Below are 24,256 nucleotides of genomic sequence, written 5' to 3' on the forward strand. Positions count from 1 at the left end.
TGCCACAGACAAATGCTAATTTAAAAAGGGCTTTATAAAATAACATGTCTTTTATTAATACTGTAAAAAATTAAAACACTAAATACTCCACTTCCAGACCTTGATCCCGTTTCAAATCAGGTCTGGGAGTGCATCCTGTATATCAACCTTACACCGAGTGTACAAAGAATTAGGTCCATAACATCGTTTTCAACTGGATTCACCCAGTCAGTCTATGATCCCTTATCGATGTCACCTGTTAAATCTACTTCAATCAGTGTAGACAAAGGGGAGGAGACAGGTTAAAGAAGGATTTTTAAGCCTTGAGACAAGAGACATGGATTGTGTATGTATGCCATTCAGAGAAGATTTAAGTGCCTTTGAACGGGGAATAGTACTATAGTAGGTGCCAGGCGCACCGGTTGAAGTGTGTCAGGAACTGCAATGCTGCTGGGTTTTTCATGTCAACAGTTTCCTGTGTGTATCAAGAATGGTCCACCACCCAAAGAACATCCAGCCATGACACATCTTTGGGAAGCATTGGAGTCAACACGGGCCAGCATCCCTGTGGAACGCTTTTAACACCTTGTAGAGTCCATTCCCTAACGAATTGAGGCTGTTAAGGGGATGCAACTCAACTCAATATTAGGTTCCTAATATTTTGTACACTCATTGTTTATTCACATTTAAGTCAAGTATCTAAAAACATAATATTAGCCACAATGCTTCTCTGAGGAGTGTGGGTTCCGAGCCCAACCCAGCGGGCAAAGCTCAACCCACTTACAACCAGAACTCATTGAAATCAGGTCATTTCAACCAGTTCAGAGTGTTGTAGGAGGTTAACGACACAACGTAGTAGGGTTAACCAGTACAAATGACAAGGCAAAAAAAGAGATGGGGGACATCGTTGTCAGAGGAGGACCAGGTCAGCTGTCAAACTGTTTCATCATGAACTTACGGCTGGCCTCGTACCCCAGGAACAGGGCTCCGTTGGCGGGGAACGTGCGGATCATGGTGGGAGTCAAACCAGAATAGAGCGCCCTTACACCTAACCAAAAAGGGAAAGAAATGAAAGGATAATATTTCCTACTGTCCTCAACAAAGCGTGTAAGAGGAGTGATGCATCTTGCTTGAAGCACAGAGCGGATTTTTACAAAGTCAGAATGTTGGCTTGGTCGATCGCCCACAAGCACATCACATGCAGCGAGAACAAATTATACATCTGTATCTCAAACAAAAAAATTTGGGGGGGGGAATCAATTATCTATGATGTTTGAAGATATGAATTGCAAAGACATTCCTGTTTAAAAATGTTGCCCAAAACCACAAAACATCCCACAGTGCCTACCTTCCGTCCTCATGATAGTCATCATGGTCTTGAAGAAACCTTCCTGGCGCCCTATCATTGACATGACCTGGATGCGAGACTTGACACAGTCAAAGGGGTAGACCACCAGCCACAGGCATGCACCCCCGAAACCCCCACTGAACACAATAGGGGCCACTCCTGTAACATACACATAGCCACAAGTCATCAGGAACACAGCCATAAGCATAATGTGTTTTTTTCTAACAAGCTAACCAAATTAGGTTGAATGTTTTGGAAAGAGAGTTTGGCGCAAAAGCTTTACAATGGCCAATTCCGACATAATCCCAAAAGGAATCCCAATCAAGTATATTGCTACACAATTCATCTTTAAAAGCCTTCTCCTTTATCCCATCCCCTCGGAAGGCCCAGGACTCTAACATCTAGGCTACTTGCCATCCCTTAATAGTTAAGTAACACTACAGTACCTATGTCATCCTTGCTGCACTTCATGTTGTCAGCAAAGGTGGTTCGGCAGAGCTCGTAGGCCCCGAAGAAGCAGAAGTAGCCGGGCACCTCTCTGGCGATGGTTGTGGTCAGGCCTGTGAAAAACCCTGTAGGACCATTTTGCTTCATCACTGACTTCACCACTGACCACACCGTGCTGCAGGCAGAGAAAGTGAGAAAGAGAGGCAGAGAGCGAGAAAATGTTATGGAAAGCGACTTACAAAACAGTGAGTGCATACTTAAAATTTGTATGGGATCCCTGCGGGAATTGAACCAACAACCTTGGTACTATTAGTGCTACACTTTTACAAACTCAGCCATACCGGACCACTCCTCCAGTTCAGAGGTAGAAAAGCTCTTTTATAAGGAGGTAATATGAAAATCAAAACATGGTCATTTTGTAAGAATAGTTTATACTACCCTCTAAACAAAACAGGAAAACAAAAAAAAGTTTTAAAGTAGCAAAACTTAAGTGAAAAATGTAAGTAATTATGCGAATATCCTTTAAAAAAGGCCCAAAGCAGACGTTTTTATATTAATTTCTGGGTAACAATTAAGTAACTTACTGTAATAGTTTTCCATTAATATGGTCAAAAATTTTAAAAAAGTCAAGCAAGATTTTTGCTAGGACTGCCTTGGAGTGGTCTGAGCGGGGATGGGAAAACTTGCTGTTACTGAGCGAGTTTGCTTTGCATTGCTCGCTGCACCGGGTGTGTGGAGATCTCACTTTAGGACCAATGGAAAGGTCCGTTTGGCGAAGTAGGCTGTGATTCAATGATAATCAATGCGGTGCCTGTTAATTTGTATGCAACACAGGACAAGCTAGTTAACCTAGTAATATCATCAACCATGTGTAGTTAACTAGTGATTATGTTAAGATTACCTTGGCTCCTTGCTGCACTCGCGTAACAGGTGGTCAGCCTGCCACGCAGTCTCCTCGAGGAATGCAATGTAAACGGCCATAATTGCCATCCAAAAATGACAATTACCGATTGTTATGAAAACTTGAAATCGGCCCTAATTTTTTAAAATTTATTTATTTATTTATTTTAAAAAATATATATATATATTTTTTTTTTTAAATCGTCCGACCTCTAACATTAACTCATTTACCGCCTGTCGAAGCTCCACTCATGCAAAATCTGCTGATTAGAAGGTCCCGTGTAGATTGTATTTTCAACCAGCAACTAATCAGGAAATAACACATTTACAGTGTTAGTTTCATCAGCTGTTATACAATATGATACAAAACACAGGACAAATGTTAACTGCACTGGGCCTTTAAACACTCACTTTTGGCCCTTTGCGATCTTGCCAGACGCTTCCATCTCGTACATGGCTTGAAGACGACACTTGACCAGCTCAGTGGGGCACAGGACCAGAGAGGAGAAGATGGATGCAACCGACCCAGCACATGCTTTTTGCATGTCACTGAAAGACAGAGACATATAGAGAAAGAGAGAACATACAGTAGGAGATGATATGCCTACTACTGAAAGAGAGCGAGCATTCAATTAGGCCTACACATCCTAGTATCTTTCCTTACCTGAGTGGAGCCTCCGTTCCCAGTCCCGCCATTGTGCGAACCACCTCCTGGCAGAATCCGTAGCTCATGAAGAGCACAGAATTCTCAGCGATGTTAGCCATCAGGGCTGGGCTGGTACCCTGGTAGAGCCCTCGGAGACCCACCTGTCTGTACAGTTTAGAGTAGTTTATTAAAGTGCCACTCCACCAGATTAGAACAATTTACAAGATATAAAATACTCGATGTCATCCATATTAGTCAAAATACATTACATCAGTGCATTCGGAAAGTATTCAGACCCCTTGACTTTTTCCACGTTGTTACATTACAGCCTTACCCTAAAATAGATAAGGGTATTCCCCCCCCCCCCCCCCCCCATCAATCTACACACAATACTCTATAATAAGAAAGCAAAAACAGGTTATACCTTTTTTGCAAACTTATTCAAAATAACAGACCTACCTTATTTACATAAGTATTCAGACTCTTTGCTATGAGACTCGAAATTGAGTTCAGGTGCATCCTGTTTCTTTGGTCATCCTTGAGATATTTCTACAGCTTGATTGGAGTCCACCTGTGGTAAACTCAATTGATAGGACAGAATTTAGAAAGGGACACCTGTCGATATAAGGTCCCACAGTTGACAGTGCATGTCAGAGCAAAAACCAAGCAATGAGGTCGAAGGAATTGTCCGTAGAGCTTCGAGACAGGATTGTGTCGAGGCACAGATCTGGGGAAGGGTACCAAAAAAAAGTATGCAGCATTGAAGGTCCCAAGAACACAGTGGCCTCCATCATTCTTAAATGGAAGAACTTTGGAACACCCAAGACACTTCTTAGAGCTGGCTGCTGGAGAAGGGCCTTGGTCAGGGAGGTGACCAAGAACCTGATGGTCATTCTGACAGAGCTCCAGAGTTCCTCTGTGGAGATAGGAAAACCTTACTGAAGGACACCAATCTCGCCTTTATGTTAGAGAGGCCAGACAGAAGCCACTTCTCAGCAAAAGGCACGACAGCCCAATTGGAGTTTGCCAAAAGGCACCTAAAGGACTGTCCATGAGAAACAAGATTCTCTGGTCTGATGAAACCAAGATTGAACTCTTTGGCCTGAATGCCAAGAGTCACATCTGGAAGAAACCTGGCGCCATCCTTATGGTGAAGCATGGTGGTGACAGCATTATGCTGTGAGAATGCTTTTCAGAGGCAGGGACTGGGAGACTAGTCAGGATCGAAGGAAAGATTAATGAAGCAAAGTACAGCGCGATCCTTGATGAAAACCTACTCCAGAGCGCTCAGGACCTCACCTTCCAACAGGACATCAACACTAAGCACACAGCCAAGAGGAGTGGCTTGGGGACAAGTCTCTGAATGTCCTTGTCCGGGCCACTCTTGAACACGATCAAACATCTTTGGAGAGCCCTTAAAATAGCTGTGCAGCGACGCTTCCCATCCCACCTGACAGGGCTTGAGAGGATCTACAGAGAAGGGAGAAACTCCCCAAATACAGATGTGCGAAGCTTTTAGCGTCACACCCAAGAAGACTCTAGGCTGTAATCGCTGCCAAAGTGCTTCAACAAAGTACTGAGTATTGTCTGGCCACTCTACCATAAAGGCCTGATTGGTGAAGTGCTGCAGAGATGGTTGTCCGTCTGGAAGGTTCTCCCATCTCCACAGAGGAACTCGGGAGCTCTGTCAGAGTGAACATTGGGTTCTTGGTCACCTCCCTGACCAAGGCCCTTCTCCCCCGATTGCTCAGTTTGGCCGGGTGGCCAGCGCTAGGAAGAGTCTTGGGTGTTCCAAACTTCTTCCATTTAAGAATGATGGAGACCAATGTGTTCTTGGGAACCTTCAATGCTGCAGAAACGTTTTGGTACCTTATTCCAGATCTGTGCCTCGACACAATCCTGTCTCAGAGCTCTATGAACTCCTTGAACCTCATGGCTTGGTTTTTGCTCTGACATGCACCGTCAATTGTGTGACCTTACATAGACCTTTCCAAATCACGTCCAATCAATTGAATTTACAACAGATGGACTCCAATCAAATTGAAGAATCATCAAGGATGATCAATGGGAACAGGATACAGCTGAGCTCAATTTGGAGTCTCATAGCATAGGGTATGAATACTTATGTAAATAAGGTATCTGTTTAAGATTTTTATTTTATTTTTTAACTGTTTTTGCTGTCATTGTGTGTAGATTGATGAGGACTTAATTTTTTAAAATCCATTTTAGAATAAGGCTGTAACATAACAAAATGTTGAAAAAGTCAAGGGGTCTGAATACTTTCCAAATGCACTGTACTTTAACATGGACCTGTGATAGACTTAGCGTTCTGTCCTGGGTTGTACTTTTATATTAAAACTGCCTCATGCTACAGAAACAGGAGACAGCCAGAATGTCCCATAGGACAGGAGCCTCAGACAAAGCTACATTCTTGAGGCCTCCCGGGTGGCTCAGTGGTCTAGGGCACTGCAGAGACTCTGGGTTCGCGCCCAGGCTCTGTCGCAGCCGGCCATCCATGGGCCGACGCGCGGGGTTAGGGATATCCTTGTCTCATTGTGTGGTGGGCCGGGGCGCAGTGCACGCTAACCAGGTCACCAGGTGCACGGTGTTTCCTCCAACACATTGGTGCGGCTGGCTTCCGGGTTGGCTGCGCGCTGTGTTAAGAAGCAGTGCGGCTTGGTTGAGTTGTGTTTCGGAGGACGCATGGCTTTCGACCTTCGTCTCTCCCGAGTTGTAACGATGAGACAAGATAGTAACTACTAACAATTGGATACCACGGAATTGGGAAGAAAAGGGGGTAAAAAAAATTTTAAAACACACAAAAAAGCTACATACTTGTATGTGGAGGAGAAGCAGTGGACAAAGCCTCGGTACAAGGAGGGAAAGGTCTGCATCTTCACCTTGGCTGTGTCCAGGGGCTGACCGCTCAGCACACACGCTGTACCTCCTGGGTAGGGTGTGGAGTGGGGACAGTTAAAAGGAGCCATTTCACTTTATGACGATAGGAGTTGACAACAATTAGATCTGGGACACAAAACCTGAACCTTATGATCATGCAAAGTTACAAGGAATCCTACTTCTTTAGTGTATCTAAAGTTCAGAGCTGATTCAGCGCTTACCCCCACATTTTACACTGATAAGGATCTGTAGAGTGGGCTTTGTGATAGTGTGTGTGACAGTGATCACAGCCATTGGAAACAAAGGGCCCGGCTGGGGGAAGGCAATAGTCAGCAGTCAGTGTCCTGCTAGATCAGGTGAGGACTCTGAACAATTGACATCTTTTAGCATTGCTACTGCTATTACATTACAATAGTTAGGTCAAGCTCTCAAGAACATTTACTCAGATGTAGTTACACAAATAGTCAAATGTTGAGATATTTCATCTCCATCTTGGCCATCCAGACCACTGGTGTGCAATAAGTGTAAGTAATAAGGATTTGCAACCTTATTATTGTGATAAGTATTCAAAAACCAAACACTTAAAAAGGGGCAAGCCGCAGTAGAAACAATAACAAAGCATACTTCCCGACAAAGCTGAGGGACGAGGCTGTATGTAACCACTATCAAATTCATAAACAGGGCTATGGATGCAAGGACTGACCATCCATGATGTCAAAATTATATATTTTAAATCATGTTGAGGCTATATACAGTGTGTGTTTACATTTAAAATCTGTTTACAAATAGTGGAGTAAAACATGTTTATTTCTGGGGTTCTGATGGGGTACAACAGTTGAACTATGCTCATGCGGCATTTATAAGTTATATTCTTCAAGAATCAAATGGGTAAATATACATTTAAGTAAAAATGAATAGTAACTGCAGATTTTCCCTTTTAAAAAGACAGGCGACAAATGTTGACTTTAGTTTATTTCTTATTTTGCATGCGTTTATCACTGCTGCACTGCCAAATAAAAATGTAAATAAATAGAACAAAGGTCACGTCATCTGTCTTTTCTAGTGTGTGGTTCTCTTACTTCCTTTTTTAAACTAGGCTAGTTTTCCTACGAAAACTCGTTTTTTTCGTATCAAATAATGTTTGAATACTAGTTGTTTGTGCCAAACCAGCACCCCGAACTAGACACTGCTGTGCTGCAAAAAAGTGTTTAACATTCAAGAAAACAGGCAATAATGGATATTAAGTTTGAATAATTTCATATTAGAATTAAACAATCAAGGCCATTAAACACTTGTTGGACAATAATTGTACAAATGAAATGCCTTTTTATCGTGTCTTATGGAGTTCCAGCTAGTTACAAGAATCGGAAGAGCTCTAAAACAGCTACATTTTCTCTTAGCCCCATAGCAACATTTTAAAAATAGCATGAGATTAGCTATCAAACTGCATAAAATAATAATTTGGGCCCCCTGAAACTGTGCTTTGCAACTGTTACTTTACCTATAGCTCCAGCTGAGAGGTCAATGATGGCCTGCACCACTGGGTGTGGGGCCATTGAGATGGAGATCTGGAACTACCTGTAGAAGGGTTCCTCCTTTATTATGGTACAGCGCCTACTGCAATGCCAATCTGTGAAACAACCATATACAGTAAATACTCACTGTACAAAAAAAACGACGAAGCTACTATTACATGTTAAACCAGTTATCACTCACCATAAAAATCAGGGAAATAAGATTAGTGGGTACAGTAGAAAAACGATAAATAACTAGGCTAGTCAGTTAAGAAAAAATTCTTATTTAAACTACAGTATAGATCGCACCTTAATAAACATTGACAAAAATGTCACTCCATTTCACCACGGTAGTTGTTTTTCCCACGACAAGTGAGGCAGTAAATCACAGTTCCTCGATTGTTCACATGTAACTCTAATAGAGTGAATCACTTATAATTAGCTGTCCATTCACAATTCCAATGCAAGTCTCAATTTGCTAGTCTGTGATCACTCTTCATTCGAAGCAGAAACTGGTGCGAAAGTTCAAGGAGACAGAGAAGGCGACTGTCACGCTCAGCACATAGATTGTGTATATAAATTAATACGGTATTAACTGTGAAAACCGCTCTCGAGTGCGCCGAGTCTGTCACCATAAGCCATATATTCACTCATGTTGTACAGTGCATTGCGGCAATCGTGTTGGTATATCAAAAGTTAGTTTGCGATCTGAACAAGAATGCTTAAAATGACTCGGGTGTCCGGCTAAGCAAGCTACAACATTAACAGCTGGCAATGCATCGAATGTAAGGACAAACGGTAGCTAGCTTTTAGCAGTAGCTACATATTACAGCGATGATGTGTGGATGTAAGCTAGCTAGCTACCTAATACTGCTAACGGCAGGGTTCATTCGAGTTCTCTACATTTATTTAGCTTCATATAGAACACTACTCTCTCATTCCGACGTACCTTTGATGCTACGTAGAAAAGGTTGCTAGAGACACAGCATCCAAGGCCATCTCATTCAAACGTGCGTTTCGACAGAGAGGAAGAGGCGAAGCGAGATATAGTTTTACTCCGCCCAAAACCTGTCCACGAAAATAAGGCCACGGAGTGAGTAATTTTTTGTATGGAGGTCAATGTGTCGAATTTGGTCAACAAAAAATGTAATTGATAATTTGCTACGTGAGGTTTATTTGATAGAATATAAGTTTCGTAATGGTTGTTACGAATACACTGATATACGTGGATTTCGCATTTCGGCAACTTTGAAAAAAACTATTTATGGGAGCTGTGTCTTTCTTTTTTTTTTAGATAGATATACATAGAGGACTCATGGCTATAACCCGTTTTAGCATGGACATTGGGCTTGTTTGACATTGCAGCCACCGGAAAGCAACCTCTGTCAGGTAAAGTCCACAAAATATATTGAATGTAAAAAACAGTTACATGACATACAGCATGGTCAATCAAGTTCATGTTTCTGACATTTTCTGACTACTAAATAACTATTGATTTAGAACCAGGAGAGTTACCGCAAGTCACAAAGAAAACAGGAGCTGAATCCTCTATTCCAGCACTATTTCACCAATCTAATACAATGACAAAAGATATCAAAAACAATTTAGTCCAAACAATGTAAGCTAAATATGATGTGGTTCAGATTTCCGTGTATGTGTGTGTGCAAGTAGAAAAAAACATTGACTCACCCTATTGGGGAGAAACACCAATTTAATCCTCTTCTTTTTTATGTTGACGAAGCAGTCTGACTCTGTCATAGAGTGAACGCTTTTATTTTTTGTTGTTCTAGGCTACCCGGCTAAAATGCTTGCTCGCTAGCCTTACTTCCTGTCATGGGCAACATTAGCTAGTTAACATAAGCCTTCTACATCTAACTACATATTGAACTTTCATCGTTTCAGTCCGGGGGCACATTGTATGAATTTATGTTCGGATCAGAATCGCCGTTATAACCATTAGCCAGTACAGAGAACTAAGTAAAACCTTTAGTCCAAATCCCATCTCTATCCATGGCTAATTTAGGAAAGGGACAATTTTGGCTAGCTAGCTAGCCAGAGGACAACACCACAACGAGATGTAACAATTCAAGTTGTTTCTATGCTCAAAATGTGATGTGATAGGAGTGAAGCCAAATCCAAATTGGCTTCCCTTGACACTTATTTTTGGTGCACCAGGACCATTCACAGTTGAGCGCACTCAGTTTAGCGCAACGCTGATTGGCTATTATTTTAGACTTTTTTTTTAATCAAGGGAGGCCAAATGCTCGCGGACTTCCCCTGCATTCAAAGCTATGGGCGGCAACAATGTCATACTCTTTTTAACCAGACAGCATAAGATAGACTACACTTACAGATACAGAGGGGTGCTGTTTCGCTCTCTCTAAAACTTTCTCGGGTGAGATACATTCAGCCTCTTGAGAATTGAAGGAAAATTATGAAAACACAGAGATTAAATATATATTTTTTTCTTCCTCAACTATTTGGGGCCTGGCTTCCCTATTTTGGGAAGCCTGGCTTCCCTTGGCATTCGTGAATACACTCCACTCGACTCATACCCTGACCTTGAGAAGGGATTGTGTGATGCAGCATGCTGGGTGGGGCATTATACCTTCCTCCATTCATTGTCCAATGGAATTTCTTATTATTATTATTGTGAATTTCCGCCAGACCAGACACTTTTTGCTGTATTACTGCCTTTCTCAGTTCGGAATGTGCATTCCACATTATGACAAAACCAAAAAATAAAGGGAAAAGGGAATGGGATAAACTGAAATTGCACTACCCCTGCACCTATACACTATGCCCAAAAATCCACCACCCCATCCCACTACTTGGTCCTAAATTATCCTACACCAGACCGTCGACCTGGGAGGATGGAACCCCTTCTCTCAAAACTTCCTGTAGATCTTCTAGACTAAAATCTCTCACACACACCCCCCTGATCACCCATTTTTGAGGCGCCCTGCTACAGAAAACAAAGCACACCACAGGTTGAGCTCCAAGCTGCGTGATTCGAAGCGGCCGCTTCCTCTGGGAGGCGGATACACAAATAAATCTAAACAATTCCACTCCTAGAAACTTTCACAGATGTAATCATTCCTAGTTTGTCCTTTACCCAGCCCGACACAATATATGGGTCGGCCACAATGCAGGAATCCACTCTTTCCATCTCTGGTAGGATTCTCAAGGCAAACTTTAGAAGTCTCCATTACACCTGTCGCTGCAGGTAGGCCCACTTCATCCTGGACTGGCTCAACCTCAGAGCGCTCACCACTGCGGTATGACGCCATTTCAAGGTTCTCAAGAGAGCATACAGACCTATAAGTAATATTACTTGGTTTGTATTCAGGACACGTATGTATGTACACCTCGAACGAATGTGTATACACAGGAGACAAATCTCAGATCTTAACAGCGCCATTCTTACGCTCAGCGTCATCGCCACTCCTCCGTCCAAAAACTGCAAAGGTCATTGGGATTTTTAAAATTAGATTTTCTCAACTCCTGCATCATCTCCACCCTCTCTTGCCTACTTTTTAAAATGGCAACGGTAACGGAGGAGAGTTAACGTGGACGAAAATGCGCTTGCATTAAATTAGAAGCTCCTCATGCGTCTTCCACTCACGCGCATCAAGCAAATTACTTTTACAGGGGTAGATCTCAAAATAAATGTGTAAAGTGATCAAAACAAATTAAGTTCGTTGCGCAATACATTTTATTGATACAATGATAAGTAAATGTGTGCATGCTTTTCTCCTCCGACATGGGGTGTGGCAGATATCAAAACACTTCAGGTAGGATACGCTTGTGTTTCCTCGTCAAAGGGAGGCTATTGAAGATGACTACTAACACATTTACACGCTCCTCAACTGCAAAAGTCTATAAGGACACGCCTGACACCCAAACTGATATTTACTTTCAGTATTTATAAACAATGTAGTTGCCGTTAGGCTTTTGTCCGATATTTTTTTTGTTGAAAAGCAGATAAATAAAATTGGCCAGGAGAAGAAAAAATCCCATTGCGAAATAATGCTTTTTAGCCTATTCATTTATGGAAATACATTTGACTGGTCATGCTTATCGGTTAAATTGCATACTTTAGTCGAATTAAATTGCTTTATGTGTACAGTATATTCATGATGTATCTTATTTATCATAAGCATACAGAGCCCTTAAGGGAAAATCTGTCAGACAGAGCAAGTGCTGCTGCTGCTGCTGCTGCTACTGCAGCTTCTTGTGGTACTTTCAAGACAACTGGGAACACGAAAATATACAGGTCAAATAATGACGTCAGTGATCTTCAGGTCAGAAAGTCGGAGCTCCAGAAAGAGGCTCGAGTTCCCGAGTTGTAATTCCGAGTTGGATGACCGTTCAAAACGGAGCTAGGCTATTTCTTTACAAGTTGACCAATATAATAGGTAGCCTAACTGTTATACTACAGTAGATTGACAAGTGCACATCAGAATTCGGTAAGCAAGACCGCACGTCTTTGCATTCTCGACTTCTTCATCACCCAAACCACTCACCAAAGAAGCTAACACAGCCCTTGCACAGCCCCATTCCCCTCCCATGTGGTTAATGTCGAGCGGAAACATTATTTAAACATTTGTTTCACTACGGACAGTTTGATCGTCGCACAAGGAGGAAACGTGTATGGACGACATTGTAGGCGTTTGTGAAGAGCAATCATGTATAGAATATTACTATTGTCCGTCTGTCCGGTTAGAAATCGTGCATTACATGTGTACATCCGCGAGGCATGTTTAAGGTCGTCGAAATGTGATATAGTTTCACTCCCCATTTGCAGGTAAGTTCTCATATCACCCTCTACAAGGTTGTCTGATGACAACTGCACAATCAAACTACAGTAGCTAACGTTAGCTAGCTAAACAACCTTAGAGAGCCATTAAGCTAACTAGGCTACACACTAGTGATGGGAAACTGAGGCTTTCTGAAGGCTTCGGCGCTTTTTTCCCGGCAAATTGTGCCGAGAAACTGTTCATTACTCGGCTCTTTATTATCTGTTCACAATGGACATTAGTGACATCTGCTGGTCAACAAATAGTAAAGCGTAATGAGATGGTGTTTTTTTTCTTCCCCCTCCACTTATTTCGTCAAGCGTTGATTTTGTTAACCTAACGTTAACTATAATCCGTTGCAATATTAGGTTTGCGTTTTACATCATGCTTCCCTTTTTTTGCCTTCAATTGGACTATTTTTCAAAAACGGAATCTATTGCATTATTTATGCTTAAAGACAGGAGCTTCTACTATACTAAATGAAACAAATTATTTGAACAACAGTGCAGAAAGTGTGGTTTCACAAAATAATTATCAAGATGGTGTGTCTTAAATGGGATTTGACCTCATACCCTCACGTCCCTCAATGTTCCCTAGACTACCTGTTAAGTGACAGGTCAGGTGGAACTTGATGTACAAAACCCGAACTGTATGGGTGGTGTTTGAAAGCAGCTTGGAATCGAAGAAAGCACCCAAACCATCAGTGCAATCTCGCATTTTGTAACATATGTTTTGAAAAAGCATGTGATCAAACAAAACTTCTGACCTCATCGATGACATTTCTGATAAAGTGAAACATGCTTTTTTTTGGCACACTGCTTTGAAGTTAGCTGCTTAGTGATGAATGAGCTCTGGTATCAAAGGTAACATCACTATAACAAACTATGCCTACTATGGCAATGACCAACACTGGGCTGGTCCTGGTTGTTCTGCCACCCTAGACAAAAAATTGCCACCCTACAAGAATAGGCCCAGTAAGCAAAATGATACCAAAAATATATAATTTTCCACATGTTGAAGTTAGGTTCAATTTAGGTTCTGAATGAAATTTAAAAGATGTAATTTATAGAAGTCTATGTTTGGGCCAAATCAAGGCTGGTTCAGACCGGACAAAGTCTGAACCAAAAACCAACGTCTGTGAATGTGGAAATCAAGGCCGGTCTGGATTGAAACAAAAAAGGCATCAGCGGCAGTCCGGGCTTACTGAGTTATAGCCTACAGCAGGGATGAGCAAATTCAATTTCGGGCAACGCTGTAGGCAAGGGATGGGCAACTCCAGTCCTCAGGGATGGCGTGGTGTCACTTTTTGCCCATCCCTAGTCAACACAGCTGACAAAACTAATTGCATTCTAAACTGAAGTTTATGATTAGTTGATTATTGGAGTCAGGTGTGTTAGCTGGGGCAAAAGTGCGACACCAATCAGGCCCCAGAGGACTGGAGTTGCCCATCCCTGGCCTACAGCGTTGCCTGAAATGTAATTTTAGGAATTCCCATCTATGTGGTATATCTACCGTTTTGTAACCCCCCCCCCCCCCCCCTACAAAAAAAAGACGGCTGATCCGGACAGGACCAAAAAAACGACGACGTCGTCAGTCTGTTTACTGGGATGTAGCCTGCCATGTCTGCCCGCAATGGAATTTTATGAATGACCATTGGCTTTATTAGTCCTGATTGCTGTGGCTATTTAAGATCAGAATATCAGATACACAACTTTATCAGGAGGAGTTATCCTGAGCCTATTTGCTAAGTGTTTACACAGCGGGAAATGCAGAAGTGATCAGCATGTAAAAAATTTACTGATAGCAACTTGAAACCACTGATCATGACAATTTAACCCACGGGATGGAACTCCTGGACATCAGTTGTGAGTAGCCTGATTGTCCATTCCATATTGTATATTTTACTTTAACCCGTCCTGTTTTTAGGATATGTTTGTTAACATGTCAGCACATTTTTAATTTGATTGTGTGCCAATCAAATCAAAAATGTGCTAATCTGAGAAGCTTGCAGGATGTAAAAAGTTTCTGTCTCATTCCATTGTCATACATTTGATCTCCAGCCTGTAGGCTGCTGAAAAGGCCATAACTTTTCTACCATTTGCTAGATCTGCTACAGGATGTATGTAAAATGTTTTGACGGAATGTTGGAGCACAGCAGCGATGCGTCTCTCTCCAACAGCCCCCCGGAGAGGCCCGCTTGGAATGGACAAGATCAATATTTTGCGTCCCTGCCTTTGACTAAGTGGGCACTGTGATTGTTGAGAGAACTGTAATTGTTTTTGGGAAGAATTATGTGAGATTTTATGTGTTGTTGGTGGTCTTGGCCAGTTTACCTCTGAAAATGCCACCTTCGCAAATCTGCCGCATAATCCTGCCTAATGAGCGGGCCGGCCCTGGAACATCTCATCTTTATCTACAATAAAGATCTAATCTATTCTCACTTTGCAGCCATGTAGCAAACTATCGCAAGTCTACATTGTTTCAGTACTAGTGCAGCACAATGTCTTTGAGGGCCACTGTCTTGCAAGTTAAAGTATTTAGCTTTAATGTTTCTTGTGCTTACACGGTCTCTCTCCCTCACCCAGAGCTACGAATGGAGGGGTCTTCAATGCATTTGGCACAAGCTCTGTCATCCACTGTGAAAAGAAAGAGGGGCCACTCCCTCCCAAGGAAGAAAATAGTGCATTGAAGGATGGTGAGCAGAAGGTAGCAGTAAAGATGGTTGGAGAGAAGGTCATAGAGCTACAAGATTATGTAAAAATGGTAGCAGAACAGAGCGAGCAGAGAGTAGGGGTGAAAATGGAGGGAGTAACAGAGAGTGTCAAAATTGAGGAAATTCCAGTTAAGATGGATAGTGAGAAAATGGAAGAAATCCAGACTAAAACAGCACTTTTGCCCATTCCAGAAGTAAAGCTGGAGGATGTAAAGGAGAGTGAGGAAATGAAAGAAATCATGTTAGCCAGTAAAACAGAGGAGGTTAAACAAAAGCTAGAAGTAACAATGGCGGTAGTAAAGGAGGGTGAAACAATTGTTGAGATCCAGGTTAAAACAGAAGAGGTTGTAGATGTAAAGAAAGAGGGAGACAAAGTTGTAGAGGAGCAGATGTTAGAGGTCAATAAGGAGGAACAACAGACAGAAGCCCCCCCCAAGGATGAAATTCAGCCTGTGAAGAGTGGGAAGGAGAGTCTGCTGGACCTCCTGGGGGCCATGAAGGTCGAGGTGACCAACAAAAGGAAGTTTAAGGCCTTAAAGGTGCAGAGGACCTCTGAGACTGCTGCCAGGCCCATGCCAGCAGCTATGGAGAGCACCACCAGTATGTTCCAGGAGGCCACTGGAATGGCTGACGTACCAGCACCTGCCCCAAGGTGAGGAGACTTGTGCCGTGGTCGACTCGTAATTCTGTTTTTTTTCTATCTTCCGCTGAGATCCAACTGCTTCTATTGATACACCTGTTTTCACAATAGGTGGCCATATATCTAGTCTCACCCTTCTACCAAATTCACCCTTTTGTGTGTGTGCAGTGAGACACTGAGCCCTGAGCTGGTTGCTGCTGTCTCTGCTGCTGCAGCTACTTTACCTAGCCAAAGCCAGGCTGAGTCAGAGCTGCTGAAGAAGCTGAGGCAACATGAAGCTATCGGAGAGGCGCAGAAGAACGGGGACGTCAACAACATTGGGCAAGTGTCTTCTCATTTACTCTTACTAGCACTGATTTACAGTGCTTTGCGAAAGTATTCGGCCCCCTTGAACTTCGTGACCTTTTGCCACATTTCAGGCTTCAAACATAAAGATATAAAACTGTATTTTTTTGTGAAGAATCAACAACAAGTGGGACACAATCATGAAGTGGAACGACATTTATTGGATATTTCAAACTTTTTGAAAAAATCAAAAACTGAAAAATTGGGCGTGCAAAATTATTCAGCCCCTTTACTTTCAGTGCAGCAAACTCTCTCCAGAAGTTCAGTGAGGATCTCTGAATGATCCAATGTTGACCTAAATGACTAATGATGATAAATACAATCCACCTGTGTGTAATCAAGTCTCCGTATAAATGCACCTGCACTGTGATAGTCTCAGAGGTCCGTTAAAAGCGCAGAGAGCATCATGAAGAACAAGGAACACACCAGGCAGGTCCGAGAGACTGTTGTGAAGAAGTTTAAAGCCGGATTTGGATACAAAACGATTTCCCAAGCTTTAAACATCCCAAGGAGCACTGTGCAAGCGATTAATATTGAAATGGAAGGAGTATCAGACCACTGCAAATCTACCAAGACCTGGCCGTCCCTCTAAACTTTCAGCTCATACAAGGAGAAGACTGATCAGAGATGCAGCCAAGAGGCCCATGATCACTCTGGATGAACTGCAGAGATCTACAGCTGAGGTGGGAGACTCTGTCCATAGGACAACAATCAGTCGTATATTGCACAAATCTGGCCTTTATGGAAGAGTGGCAAGAAGAAAGCCATTTCTAAAAGATATCCATAAAAAGTGTTGTTTAAAGTTTACCACAAGCCACCTGGGAGACACACCAAACATGTGGAAGAAGGTGCTCTGGTCAGATGAAACCAAAATTTAACTTTTTGGCAACAATGCAAAACGTTATGTTTGGCGTAAAAGCAACACAGCTCATCACCCTGAACACACCATCCCCACTGTCAAACATGGTGGTGGCAGCATCATGGTTTGGGCCTGCTTTTCTTCAGCAGGGACAGGGAAGATGGTTCAAATTGATGGGAAGATGGATGGAGCCAAATACAGGACCATTCTGGAAGAAAACCTGATGGAGTCTGCAAAAGACCTGAGACTGGGACGGAGATTTGTCTTCCAACAAGACAGTGATCCAAAACATAAAGCAAAATCTACAATGGAATGGTTCAAAAATAAACATATCCAGGTGTTAGAATGGCCAAGTCAAAGTCCAGACCTGAATCCAATCGAGAATCTGTGGAAAGAACTGAAAACTGCTGTTCACAAATGCTCTCCATCCAACCTCACTGAGCTCGAGCTGTTTTGCAAGGAGGAATGGGAAAAAATGTCAGTCTCTCGATGTGCAAAACTGATAGAGACATACCCCAAGCAACTTACAGCTGTAATCGCAGCAAAAGGTGGCGCTACAAAGTATTAACTTAAGGGGGCTGAATAGTTTTGCACGCCCAATTTTTCAGTTTTTGATTTGTTAAAAAAGTTTGAAATATCCAATAAATGTCGTTCCACTTCATGATTGTGTCCCACTTGTTGTTGATTCTTCACAAAAAAATACAGTTTTATATCTTTATGTTTGAAGCCTGAAATGTGGCAAAAGGTTGTAAAGTTCAAGGGGGCCCGAATACTTTCGCAAGGCACTGTAGCACCTGGCAGCTATTTCTGAAGGTTTTAACTTGCAAGGATTGTGATTGTGGTTGTTTTACTTGCTTTAGTTGAATGCACTGATTGTAGGTTGCTCTAGATACGTTTACTATAGAATTAAAGTTTAACTATAATTTGAGTCTTATTCCCTGGCTGTAGAGGTCCATAGTGTAATCTAACAGCCGTGAAACAAGCAAATATGCAATCTAATGAAGATATCATTGTTTCAGGGTTATCATTGCTGACATGAAGGTGGGGAAGAAGCCCAACGGCAGGCAGAACGCCCGGCCGGCCAATCAGATCCGCTTTGATGAAGATGGGAGGGGCTACACCCATGATAGAGGCATCACTGCAGAGTTGGATGGTGGATTACGGAGGAGGTAAGGATAATGCCCTGGACATGGCTAGGACTATAGTGCTGAAGTAAAAATGTCTTCATTCATAATTAAATGTCTCAAAGAACAAGTAGCACTCTGTTTCTGCATATAGATTATTATTTATTGATGAGGCATGCTTACGTTTCCTCGTAATCGCCTTCATCAGAGCCTTGTGTAATGCTTTCATGTGTTATCCTCTGTCTTCTGCCTTTTTTAAATTGTACAATAACCCTAAATAAATCAGTCAAACTATTCCAATAATATTCTGGCACATCCAGGAAGTCTTTTAGTGTGGGTCGTCTTTGTCTAGACATTATTTAATAGTGCTTGATTGAACTTGACCCTTGCCCTTTGACCCTGTGGTTGTCAGGAGAAGTCTATTTTCAGGGAAAAGGCTGAACATCTTCACCCCGAGCACTGAACCGGAGGCAGACACAGATATAGCTGTTCCGACCCTATGGGACATGGAGTTAGCCAATCAAGTGGCCCTGTCAACCAATCAAATGCCTCGTAATGGCTTTGAGGAGATGATCCAGTGGACCAAAGAGGGCAGGCTGTGGCAGTATCCAATTAACAATGAGGCTGGTGAGTTCCTGATGGGAGTTTTTCCTCGCCACTGCACTTTTGCGCACTCTTTGGAGTCTAGGCCGGGTTACTGGCCGGTGTAGGTCGTCATTGTAAATAAGAATTTGTTCTTAACTGACTTGCCTAATTAAATAAAGGTTATGTTTATAAAAAAATATATACTTAAAGAAAGGCTTTATGAATGTGATCAATTTGACTGAAGGAGAGACCGAGAAAAAGACAGTTTGGGCATGATTCGACAAGTGTTTTGTTTTTCTTCTCTGACCCCAAACCCCTTTTCTCCCACCTGTGTCTCAGGTCTTGAGGCGGAGGCCCAGGTGCCCTTCCATGAGCACGTGTTCCTGGAGAAACACCTGGAGGAAGGCTTCCCACGCCAGGGACCTGTCAGACACTTCATGGAGCTGGTGGTCTCGGGCCTGGCTAAAAATCCCTACTACACAATACAGCAAAAGAGAGAACATATAGCCTGGTTCAGGGACTACTTTCAGCAGAAAGAGGAGGTCCTCAAGGAGGCAGAGGTTTACCTCAACTGAACTGTGTTGGCAAAATTTAAGAGAAACACAATCTTTAAGTAATTTATGATCACACAAATGCTAACGTGGGATTTAAGGGTTGTAGACTCCTATGGCATGACAGCCTTGTCTCAGGGCTAGGGTGATCAGTATACTAAAACAATAATGACAGACACACTCCCCTCCTGAAAACGGTCACTCAAGAGATTGGATGGTATTTTCCCATGAGAGAACCAATGGAGATGGTTAACAGAGACCCTGGCATAGCCCTTAATCGGATACACCATGTATTGCTTTGGTTGTTCAGAGACTCTTTAACTATACACACCGTGCCGTTTCTCTACCTTGACAATTCCACTGTTGGTGTCTGATCAAGGACAAGTACACTGCTCAAAAAAATAAAGGGAACACTAAAATAACACATCCTAGATCTGAATGAAATATTCTTATTAAATACTTTTTTCTTTACATAGTTGAATGTGCTGACAACAAAATCACACAAATGATCAATGGAAATCAAATTTATCAACCCATGGAGGTCTGGATTTGGAGTCCAACTCAAAATTAAAGTAGAAAACCACACTACAGGCTGATCCAACTTTGATATAATGTCCTTAAAACAAGTCAAAATGAGGCTCAGTAGTGTGTGTGGCCTCCACGTGCCTGTATGACCTCCCTACAATGCCTGGGCATGCTCCTGATGAGGTGGCGGATGGTCTCCTGAGGGATCTCCCAGACCTGGACTAAAGCATCCGCCAACTCCTGGACAGTCTGTGGTGCAACGTGGTGTTGGTGGATGGAGTGAGACATGTCCCAGATGTGCTCAATTGGATTCAGGTCTGGGGAACGGGCGGGCCAGTCCATAGCATCAATGCCTTCCTCTTGCTCTTGAACTGCTGACACTCTCCAGCCACATGAGGTCTAGCATTGTCTTGCATTAGGAGGAACCCAGGGCCAACCGCATCAGCATATGGTCTCACAAGGGGTCTGAGGATCTCATCTCGGAACCTAATGGCAGTCAGGCTACCTCTGGCGAGCACATCGAGGGCTATGCGGCCCCCCAAAGAAATGCCACCCCACACCATGACTGACCCACTGCCAAACCGGTCATGCTGGAGGATGTTGCAGGCAGCAGAACGTTCTCCACGGCATCTCCACACTCTGTCACGTCTGTCACGTGCTCAGTGTGAACCTGCTTTCATCTGTGAAGAGCACAGGGCACCAGTGGCGAATTTGCCAATCTTGGTGTTCTCTGGCAAATGCCAAACGTCCTGCATGGTGTTGGGCTGTAAGCACAACCCCCACCTGTGGACGTCAGGCCCTCATACCACACTCATGGAGTCTGTTTCTGACCGTTTGAGCAGACACATGCACATTGGTCATTTTGCAGGGCTCTGGCAGTGTTCTTCCTGCTCCTCCTTGCACAAAGGTGGAGGTAGCGGTCCTGCTGCTGGGTTGTTGCCCTCCTACGGCCTCCTCCATGTCTCCTGATGTACTGGCCTGTCTCATGGTAGCGCCTCCTGCTTCCTAAGTGGACAGTTTGATTTCCAGAAGTGTGATTGACTTGGAGTTACATTGTGTTGTTTAAGTGTTCCCTTTATTTTTTTGAGCACTGTATATAGCAAACGCGTTGTGTGCTTCAGATGGATCCGTCCTCGTGCTGTGCACTCTGTGTGCAATTTAAAGAGTAACTATTAAATACATTTAATTGACACATTGAACTCGGCACTGCAACATTTAGATTCAAAATAGCTATTGTTATTGAGATGTTATTGAAATAAACACTGTTTTCAAAGTCTTGTTTGCTGCTAGGATTTCTTTTAAGACAGGTGAGACTCTTAAGTGTTTTTGTGTTCCTGTGAAATTCTCGGAAAACATTATTACCCGGTCAATAAGAAATTATTTAAAAAAGGGCTTGATCGGTTTTGGCCTTAGTAACCTCACTGTAAGCCAAACAGGATAGAGGGAGAGTGTTTTGTAGAATGTTTTTAATAGAAAGGCCTTAAGGTTAAGATAATAAAAACATTCTCCTTTACAATTGTTGTGTGAAATGTTCCTATAAACAATTTCACAGCGTTAGTTTCCTATCCTGGAATCACGATGGATGTTGTTTTTCCACAGGTCTCAGGTCAGCAGTGAAATCAGTGTTAATGTGTCCCAAATGGCAACCATGTCCCTATATATAGTGCACTACATTTGACCAGGGCCTCTGGGCTATGGTAAAAAAAAATTGTACATCCTAAATTTATACAGGACTTCTAAGTTTCCCGATGCCATATTGCTTTTAGTCGTATATATTTACTCAGTCATTGCGACATTATGTTCACCCGTAAAAAGTTTTTACAGGAAAGGGGGGTTAGGAGGGTGAAAAAAACAATGAAAGCAAATACCTACTAATTACGGTCTTGTTCTGAAAACACTTAGCAGTTCCATTGTGTGACACAATTGGAAGAATGATAGCACTTGGCACATGATTCAATGAAAGGGAGTTGCTTTGCGTTCTAAAGTAAATTAATCCCCAAATGTTATAATTATATATACAAATTATACAAATAATATTATATTACCTTAGGAGGCTGAATAATTTGTAAGGTGTCTATTTGACTTCTAAAAGAGTGCAAACAAATGTTGCATTGCTATTCTTAGGGTGTAATGTTATTTACCAGCGTTGGGGTCAATTTCAATTCAGAATGTAAACTTACTTCAAATTGGGTAATTTCATTAGAATTGAATCACTTTTTTGACAGCATCACTTTTGATTTAAATAAAACTTCACATAGGAAAACATCTATGGAAGAAGTGGTCAGAATGTGGCTTTTTGAACCTGAATGCCAAAACATTCAGGACATAAGTGCTTGTCTTCATTATTGGAAAATATAAAAGGTTGAGTTTAATTTAATTTATAAGATTATCAAGTGTTGTCAAATTATTTTATTGAAGACTGTGTTTTAAAAAAATGTCTAAAATGTAAACTTTTTTTAATGTCAATTAACTAAAAATGCATACTCAGATTTGTTTTCTTCTCATATTCACATATGTTGTAGCTTAGACCCTATTTCACATCTGAAGTTTTGTGCCCGCCATTGGTTGAGTCAACTTGTTCATGAATACAGGGTGTCATTAAACTCATAGAAATATAATTCATAGACTGGACCTATCCTTTCAGACCAGGTACACCAGCTAAATTCTTTGTGGTAGTGATTAGTAACTTCTAATTACTACCACAAAGATTATCACGCACTGTTGAATGTCAACTTCAATGGTCATGTTTGTTCTGTTATCTATATTTCAATAGGTTTCCTAGGGAGGATTGTCAGTATAATTTTAAACAGATATTCCCATTCAAGTCAACATTCTGTGTGAACCTACAACCAGCTTTGTGATACCACTTGAAAGTTTACATTTAAATTGTATTCCCATTTTAGTACATTTTATCAGCCAAAACATGACACCCACCTTGTATTCAAGAGCATGTTGTCTCAACACAATCTTAGATGTGAAATAGGGTCTAAGGTCTAAGCTACAACCTATGTGAGAATATCTTTAAAAAAAAAATATATATATATATATATATATATATATGAATTGACTTGGTTCACTGCTCTCTAGTGACTCCTTGTGGCGTGCCGGGTGCCTGCAGGCTGACCTCAGTCGTCAGTTGAACGATGTTTCCACCCACACACTGGTGCAGTTGGCTTCCGGTGTTAAGAAGCGTGGCTTGGCGGGTCATGTTTTGGAGGACGCATATTTTGACCTTCGCCTCTCCCGAGCCTGTTGGGGAGTTGGGAGAAAAAGGGTTTAAAAATTACTCCGAGATCGATAGTGGAGACACCATATTTTATGACCCAACAGCTTATATATGTCCTCTACCATTACCAACTGTAATTTCAGGGTTAAGGGAAATGAGTTGAAATTAAATAGATCGACAACAGAACTACCGCAATATTACTTTTGTACCTGCCGGCAGGGTGGGAATAACACAGCCTTGGAACAGGAGTAACAGCTGGTGAGAAGTGCACAGTGTTTCCGGTTTGTATTGCTTGTTACTTTAAACAAATGCTGCACCATTAGCCATAATTTCATGTTTGTGTCTATTTGAATAATTCACGCTATAGGTTAAACATTTTAATAAAATGAGCTGTGTCAACATCACATTGTTGCGAAACCACAATATTTTGCCTACAATATTAACCGGACTAAAATGTATCACATTTTTCTCCTCCCTTTAATGGGAATGTAGTAGATGTATTTCACCATTTTTAATTACTATTCATGCTTAGCCCTACCAATCAGGTGGGCTCCAGCGGTCCTTGTCATGTGCGCTCCTTGTGTCTTGATAGAATACATGTCTTTATTCTCTTCACAAATGGCAAACTCATCATGCTTATCACATTTCCATGGCTTGACATAAGTTAACTGGCCCTCAGAATCATGAAGATATATTTTTTAACCACTAACCTGTCGATTAAAATATGTATATATTTGTATATATATATATGTTGGAAGCTGATCCATCAAGTCAATTGATTAAGGCATAATTCTAATGTCATGTCATTGTTGATATTTTGCTAAGTAAAATGATAAAAGCCACATGAACTAGAGACACAATGGCCTCTGCTTAAACGTTTATTTAATTTTATTCCAAGTTTACATTGTTACTTTCGTACCACTCGTCTCTCCTGTAACTTCTCCCAGGCGAACACCCAATACTAGCTAGCATGGTACTTGAAACCTGTGCTGTCATTTAGCCACTAGAGGGGTTAAGAAAATAACATGTATGGAACCTTAAACTAAAGACAATTCTACAACTGAAAAACACTTCTGGGTGTGTTTTTTTTAATTAATTTTTTTACTTACATTGATCAAAACCACTTTTTGTTTACTCGGCGAAACATGGTCAGACTT

At 41.9% G+C, this 24,256-nt stretch overlaps 2 protein-coding genes across 7 annotated transcripts; one reads left to right on the top strand and one right to left on the bottom strand.

Moving 5' to 3' along the window:
• Positions 1–31: 31 nt before the first annotated feature.
• slc25a15b (solute carrier family 25 member 15b) lies at positions 32–10,950 on the bottom strand. 5 transcript variants are annotated; one of them, XM_036933327.1, is made up of 8 exons: positions 10,341–10,950; positions 7,720–7,848; positions 6,156–6,267; positions 3,339–3,485; positions 3,086–3,223; positions 1,774–1,949; positions 1,328–1,486; positions 32–1,027 (listed from the first exon to the last, which is right to left on the bottom strand). In XM_036933327.1, the coding sequence occupies exons 2-8, from the start codon at positions 7,772–7,774 to the stop codon at positions 906–908; spliced, it is 909 nt and encodes a 302-aa protein (XP_036789222.1). In that variant the 5' UTR covers positions 7,775–7,848; positions 10,341–10,950; the 3' UTR covers positions 32–905. The 5 variants fall into 5 exon arrangements, with proteins under 5 accessions (XP_036789222.1, XP_036789221.1, XP_021474628.2 ...); XM_036933326.1 differs by lacking the exon at positions 10,341–10,950 and adding an exon at positions 10,294–10,318; XM_021618953.2 differs by lacking the exon at positions 10,341–10,950 and adding an exon at positions 9,422–9,574.
• On the top strand, positions 8,940–19,772 carry mrps31 (mitochondrial ribosomal protein S31). 2 transcript variants are annotated; one of them, XM_021618951.2, is made up of 6 exons: positions 8,940–9,121; positions 15,117–15,896; positions 16,053–16,205; positions 18,108–18,257; positions 18,625–18,839; positions 19,137–19,772. In XM_021618951.2, exons 2-6 carry the CDS (start codon positions 15,250–15,252, stop codon positions 19,370–19,372), a joined length of 1,401 nt encoding a protein of 466 aa, XP_021474626.1. In that variant the 5' UTR covers positions 8,940–9,121; positions 15,117–15,249; the 3' UTR covers positions 19,373–19,772. The 2 variants fall into 2 exon arrangements, with proteins under 2 accessions (XP_021474626.1, XP_021474625.1); XM_021618950.2 differs by lacking the exon at positions 8,940–9,121 and adding an exon at positions 12,332–12,539.
• Positions 19,773–24,256: the final 4,484 nt, after the last annotated feature.

This window comes from Oncorhynchus mykiss, chromosome 10 (genome assembly GCF_013265735.2).
Source record: "Oncorhynchus mykiss isolate Arlee chromosome 10, USDA_OmykA_1.1, whole genome shotgun sequence".
In the NCBI taxonomy this organism is placed as follows: Eukaryota; Metazoa; Chordata; class Actinopteri; order Salmoniformes; family Salmonidae; genus Oncorhynchus; species Oncorhynchus mykiss.